This window comes from Cornus florida, unplaced genomic scaffold, assembly GCF_030987335.1.
Source record: "Cornus florida cultivar Cherokee Brave unplaced genomic scaffold, ASM3098733v1 CherokeeBrave_3.0.0_Hap2_Chr10, whole genome shotgun sequence".
Lineage (NCBI taxonomy): Eukaryota > Viridiplantae > Streptophyta > Magnoliopsida > Cornales > Cornaceae > Cornus > Cornus florida.
In genome coordinates this window covers 58,128,501-58,135,046 of record NW_026775580.1, presented here as the reverse complement: position 1 = coordinate 58,135,046, position 6,546 = coordinate 58,128,501, and the positions used below count along the sequence as shown (strand labels likewise).

At 37.5% G+C, this 6,546-nt stretch overlaps 2 protein-coding genes across 2 annotated transcripts; both read right to left on the bottom strand.

The window, feature by feature from the left end:
* Positions 1-2,051: 2,051 nt before the first annotated feature.
* LOC132278764 (uncharacterized) lies at positions 2,052-3,904 on the bottom strand. The gene has a single exon (XM_059780647.1). It carries the CDS (start codon positions 3,726-3,728, stop codon positions 2,265-2,267), a length of 1,464 nt encoding a protein of 487 aa, XP_059636630.1. The 5' UTR covers positions 3,729-3,904; the 3' UTR covers positions 2,052-2,264.
* A 1,109-nt stretch (positions 3,905-5,013) lies between these two features.
* On the bottom strand, positions 5,014-6,186 carry LOC132278759 (zinc finger A20 and AN1 domain-containing stress-associated protein 10-like). Its single transcript, XM_059780641.1, has one exon. It carries the CDS (start codon positions 6,003-6,005, stop codon positions 5,499-5,501), a length of 507 nt encoding a protein of 168 aa, XP_059636624.1. The 5' UTR covers positions 6,006-6,186; the 3' UTR covers positions 5,014-5,498.
* Positions 6,187-6,546: the final 360 nt, after the last annotated feature.

Genomic DNA, 6,546 nt, shown 5'->3' with positions numbered 1-6,546 from the left:
CTCATTTGCCTCATTCGTATCTTGTACTCCCAATTCAAAAGAGCTAAGGAATTCATATATATAAATATATCAATTAAAAGAGAGAGTTAATACCTTTTTATTTTATTTTTTATATATGAACTTTTCCTATTTCCAAAAAGTTGTATCTTTGAAGGTTTTTTTTTTTTTTTTTTTTTAACAGTAAACTAGCATAACTCTTTTTTATTTATTTATTTTTTTATTATTATTATTATATATATATAGTTAGTTGACGATTAAATATATATATTTTTTATATGAACTTTTCTTATTTTTAAAGAATTGTAGTCAAGTTGAAATACTTGCTTCTTCTTCTTCTTCTTCTTCTTCTTTTTTTTTTTTTTTTTAACTTCTCTCAATAAACTACCTTCTTAATCTTAATAGTTGACTCTTTTAGTATTATATATACTTTATATATATTCACACAAAAAGACATTATATATATATATATCATAACCCTAGAGAGAGAGAGGGAGGAGGAAATGGGTATAGGCCTAGGGGGTTAATATGCACATATGGTGAGGGGTAAAATGGGTATCAAAAGGGTAAAATGGAATTTTCAATTTTATTTTTTTATAGACTAGTTCTGTACCTTTTTAAATTTTGTGGACTTACATGAACATTTTAAAAAAATAAAAACTAGTTTTGCACAAAATCTATAAAGGTTTTTTGCACTTAACCTTATATATATATATCATAATCAATGGGTTATCTATCTTGTAAAGCTGAATCGTCCATATCAGTCTCCGATTCTCAAACACCAACCTTTTCCAAGAAAACCCAATACAAACAAGAAATCGAAAAGCCCATCAAAATCCAACAATTCGTGTCTGTCAAAGCTCACTAAACTACAATGGAGCACGTTGTAGGTCTGTTTGGTCATTGTTTCAGAGTTGGTCACCAGAGTTTGCAAGCAATGCGAGCTTGCTTGCTGTTAGCTAACTGTCACTGGAGTTGTTCATGGAGCTCGACCATCCAAGTTAACCACTTCTTGGTACCAAACCCAACATTCTCTCTTCTTCCCAAACCCAACATTCTCTCTCCGGCTCTGCGACATTGCAACTCTCACCAAAGAACAGATTGCGGAGGACGATAACACTCACGCTGACGAAAAACAACAAACTCATGTATTCAATTTCAAGGCCCACATGATTGAAACCAAGCCCTAAGCGTCGCCGTTTTGCTCCGGGACCCCAAATGATATACGAATCAATGCGATACCCTCTCCTTGCCCGAGGCAAACGGAGGGTCCTGCCCGTCCTCTACATCACGGCCTGCGCCAGTGGAGATGATACACCACCATCTTAGGACTTTCCACAATTGGATCTTCAAATCAAGGTTAAATTGAATAGAGAGCGAAGGCGGGTGAAATTGTTAGGCCAATAGAGTGGAGTATATAACACCACTGACCCTTTGTGGTCTCTGATTTAGAGAGAGACCGAGAGAGATAGGGGTGGCATCATAATCACGTCGCACCTCAACCTGACTTGTTTGTGAAATGAATTACACATTGGGGTGGCATCATAATCACGTCGCACCTCAACCTGACTTGTTTATTAAATAAATTACACATAACCTGTTTAATGACTTAACAAAAACAATCAAACAATAAATATTACAAAAGAAAAATATAAGTTTCAATCCAACCAAATTATTAAATAACATCTAATATACAAAAGAATTATAATTATAACACACAAGTTTAAATAATAATTTTAAAACTGAAAGAAAAATTAATTTATAGTTAAACGTAAGTTAATCATGAAGGTCGTATTGTCACCCCTATTACGAGGTGAGAGGTTAAAGAGGGGAATAAATAAGAAGAAAATAATTTAACTTTAAAGGTATTTTTGTAATTTTAAAATTTTAATTTTTAATTTAATTTATCATTTCACAACTGAATTACGGATTTTTACAGTAAGGGTTGTTTTGTAACACGGGGATTATGAGAAAAATTTTGAAAGTAGTGAAGTTTTACGGATTTAACCCCAAGTAAAATTAGAAACAATGTAATATAAAATCCCAAAGAGTCATGAACAATAAAACTATTCAGAGAATTAGTATAAAATTTACGCACGCATGACACAACAATGTTCCGTTCTCATCATTTATACACACAAAAACAAACCTGGTTACATGGACATAGCAACAAAAACAAACCCCACAAAAGGATAAACTAATAAATTTATTTATAAAAAAAAAAATTAAAAAAAAAAAGAATAATTAAAATTAAAATAACATGAAAATCACATTGAAGAACTCTGGGGAGCTTTTGCAACCACCTTACCTTCTTGGTTCAACGCGCCACCGGTTTGCCTCACATCAACCGCCACAGCAGTCGCCGTCACCGGCTGATACGGTGGCACTACGCCTCTTGCGGTGGTGGTGTAGTAAACCTGCCGCCCAGCGCCGTCGTAGCCAACCTGCGCATACATAGGCTGAGCAGCAACCCCAACGCCTCCCCCTGGAGGTTGAGGTACCATTCCGACCGCTTCAGTGTAGGCTCCAGCAGCAACCCCAACGCCTCCGCCTGCAGGTTGAGGTACCATTCCGACGGCTTCAGTGTAGGCTCCATACTTTGGCTGCTGCTGAATTGATTGCTGCGGTGGGACCGTACTGTACACCGGCTGCTCCCGGTAAACCTCCGGCATTACCCTCTGCATTCCGTAGTAACCCTGACCCACTTGGCCAGTCACCGGTGGCAATCCCGAAGCCTGATACACTCCAGCAGGCGTCTGAATGAGGTACACCGGCGATTCAGGTCCTGATAGCGGCGAAGGCGCCGCCACCGTGTAACCTCCGGCAGTCATGTACGCTGCCGGAACCGCCGTCTGAGGCGGCGGTGGAAGCTTTTCTGGAATTTGCTGTGCGTAATACGCTCCGGTATAATTCCCAGGGTTCGTTTCGTCGCTTTTTTTGTGAAACACAGATTGTTCATGGCCAGAGATATGCAGTCTCTGCAAATCTTGCATCTGCCTCTGGATCTCCAACGGCGAAACCACCGGATCGCCGATGACGTGCCGGTCCTCCGAACCACTGTCCGATCCCGCATGAATTTCCCTCGTAAATACCTCCGGAACTGTCGGCGGCGGTGTCGGATCTCGCAGCTTTGCCGCCGCTTCCGGCGGCGCGTGTCCTTTATCCAAACCGAACAAGAAGTCCGGATTCACCTCCGCAGGCGGCGGCGCAGAACCTTGTAGGGACTGGATCTGCACCGCAGAATTCAAAGCGTCAACGAACCACTGCTTCTCCGATTTCGTCTCGTTCGTCCCAAAACTCGCCGGAAGGTTCAGAGGGAACAGAAAAAGTCTCAGTCTCGCCGGTTTGGCCGACACACGGTACAACCGGTCGAACTCCAACATCATGTGCTCGAGATCCTCGTCGTTGGTTACCGAGATCAGAGCGTCCAGATCTTCTTCCGGTAACTGATACTTGCAACACACCTCCGGGTCCGCACAAAGAGATGAGAGTTTGGCCATGAAAGCCGAGAATCTGATGCTCCGATCGACGGCCAAGATCTTGGTGTCGCCGCCGACGTATGTGAGTTGATTGTCGTGCGATCTAGGGTGAATTTTGCCGCCGTAACTGCACATGAACTTGACCTTGTAGTTGGTCGAAAGAGGCTCTTCCCACAAAGCGTTTTCACTCTCTCGCGATTGCGGCGAGGAGTTGCCGGAATCTGGATAGGAAGAGTTCGAATAGTTCTCCATTGCTTTGATTTCGGATGGTTAGGGTTTGTTACAGGTTGCAGTGTGTCGTCATGAGAGAGAAAAAAGTTGTAGAGAGAGAAAGAGGAGAGAGAGGGGGTAGTGGCACGTGCGATTCGGCGGGTTGGAAAACGTGAAGAGAGGGACTAGAGAGCGATTTCAGTGAAATGATTGGAAAAATTAAACAAATTAATAAATAAATAAAAGAAAGGATAATAACGAAATAGAGATCGGAATATCAGATGTTTGTTTGTTGTTGATGACGTGTTTTTGTTCACTTGTTACGTGGGGATTTTGTGGTTTATTTATGCAGTGGTGTGGGTCACTAATACTATATGTTTATTGAATATTGATTGCAATTTTTTTTTTTTTTTAAAAATATTGTATATATAATTTGTAAAAAATTACAGAATCCACCCCTCACAAAAAAATAATTTATTTCTTTCTTTCTAAAAATCTCTTTGAATTCTTTTTCTTCTTCTCATTTATTTTTATTCTCTTCAAAACTAACTTTGATTGGTTTATAACTCTGAAAACAATTTTTTGATATAGAAAGATGAAAATAAAAAATTGTACAAAAAAATTCTACATAGTTCAGTTTTTTGAAAATTTTTTTTGAAAATTTAGTTATAAAATAACATGTTTTAATAGAACTGACTTTTATTGGTCTTTAAAAACTATTTTCTATTTTTAAAATTTTTTACTACTGTTTTTAAAATTACAAACTAAACTCACTTTTTTTTAAATTTATTAGTAAAATTTTATACATGTAGGCCATATTTCACAATCATTTTCTATTTAATGTTTTTGTTGACAAATTGGTGGAAAAGATACCTAAGTCATGAAAACACGTTAATGCATTATGACTATGCTATAATTTTTCGACTTGTCCTATTACACCATTAGTTAGTGGGATTTTTTAAAAAACTTTTTTGGTCATGCTTAATATGACCCGAATCAAATTTGTGACTCCGCCCTGAATATATGATAGAATTTAAAATGAAAACACTTTTTCTTATGGTCAGTCCCAACTCTCTACTCCATTTGATTTTTTTATTATTATTTATAACTGATATTCGAAATGAATATGAGAAATGATTGTTGATTGTGGCTACAAATTAAACCTGGACTAACTTGAGATCCATTTCATCACTTGCAGCAATCTTAGAATCAGGATTGGGCGAATATTTAATCAGCCCATATCCACATCGGCTAATCTCCAGCCACAACATAACTAGGAAGTCCTATGTGTTCCATGAGATTTTTATTTATTTTTTAATTTGTTTTAAAAATTCAAACAAATAGTACTAATGTAAAGTAGTAATAATTACAGAGACCCATTTAATTGGGCTTAAGTAATGGATAAAAAAAAATTAGGGTTAAGTCAAACATGTTACAAAGAGAATCAAAACAAGCCAAAAATTTAGCGGCCCAATATGACAACTTATGCGACCGTGGGCTTGTTTAGTTTAGGGCTAGCCATTTTTTTTTTTTTGGGTTAGTTCAAAGGCTTCAAAGAGAGGCAAAAGGTACTGATATAGGTTTTTACTGATATAAAGATTAGAGACTAGAATTTAAAGCACAAATAACAATAAAATTTTGATTACTAAAATTATTAAAAATAAATAAATAAAAAATAGAAAAAAAAATAAAAAAGAGAAAAAGCTTTCAAAAAATAGAAAAATTACAATGTTATTATTCCCAGCAAAACAAATTACAAGAAAGGGAAGAAAAAACACAGAGACACACACACTTATACAACTCATTGTATGTTCATATCCTATTCTCCAACTTATCACCCACACAGAGTGGATTCTGTCTTGCCAAAGCAAGACGACCGGCGTACTTGTAGTCGAACGTGCACGAATGAGTTTCCGGGTACCGATGCACACCACAGAACATGCCTCCACATCGACACCCGAATCCGGTCACTCCGACCCGTTTCTTACAGCACTGACACCGGTTCTTCTTCGCAGTCGACTTATCAGAAGAGTTCTTGACCGTAGTACCCTCGTGAACACGAAAAGGACAAAAAGCAGCTAGTTGGTAATTCGTAGAAGACACAGGCTTTACTTTTGACGAGGACAACATAGCCAGCTGTTGTATGAGGTAATCTTCGTAGCACTTGGAACAAAGGTTGCGAAGCGCCGATGATCCGAAGAAGCCACAACCGCCTTTCGCACACATCTGCGGCGGCAGCGGCAGCGGCGGCGGCGGAGTTTCTGGTTGGTAGCAGCTTGTGGTATCCTCCATCGTTTTCCGTCTGTCTCTCGAATCCATTGCCTCTTACTTTTTCTTCTTGGTTTTCTTGATTTTGGCTTCAAACTCTTTCAATGACTTTAGGTACTCACAATATATAGTCCTACTTGGACTAGGAAGGTAACTTTCCTATTTTGTATTGACCTTTAAAAAATAATAATAAATAAATAAATAAAAGAAAAAAAAGAAAAGAACGGTCTCTCTTCTCTGGCAAGTAACCTGTCCTTTGCAAATCTTGACCAATGTACGGTTGTTTTTTATAAATTCCAAAATTAAACACAGTTCTTTTTTCCTTCTTGCTGTGTGAAAAAAGAAAAAATCACAATTGTTTAATTATTTTCAATTAATCCTTTTTTTCAATAATCTTTTATATTTTTATTTTTATCCGAATATTTAATCTCTGATACTATTTTTTTTCTTTTCGGTTTTTGGTTGCTCTGAAACTATAAACCAGAAAAATCACGCAATGAGATGAAGAGACCAGAGAGGGAGAGAAAAAATAGGGTTATTGGTTTTATGTTTCCTTTTTTTCTTTTCCTTTTTTCTTTTTCTTTTTTAGAAT

What these genes read in the sequence shown, in the direction of transcription:
- LOC132278759 (XM_059780641.1), bottom strand. Translation starts at nt 6,005, where the DNA reads ATGGATTCGAGAGACAGACGGAAAACGATGGAGGATACCACAAGCTGC.
- LOC132278764 (XM_059780647.1), bottom strand. Translation starts at nt 3,728, where the DNA reads ATGGAGAACTATTCGAACTCTTCCTATCCAGATTCCGGCAACTCCTCG.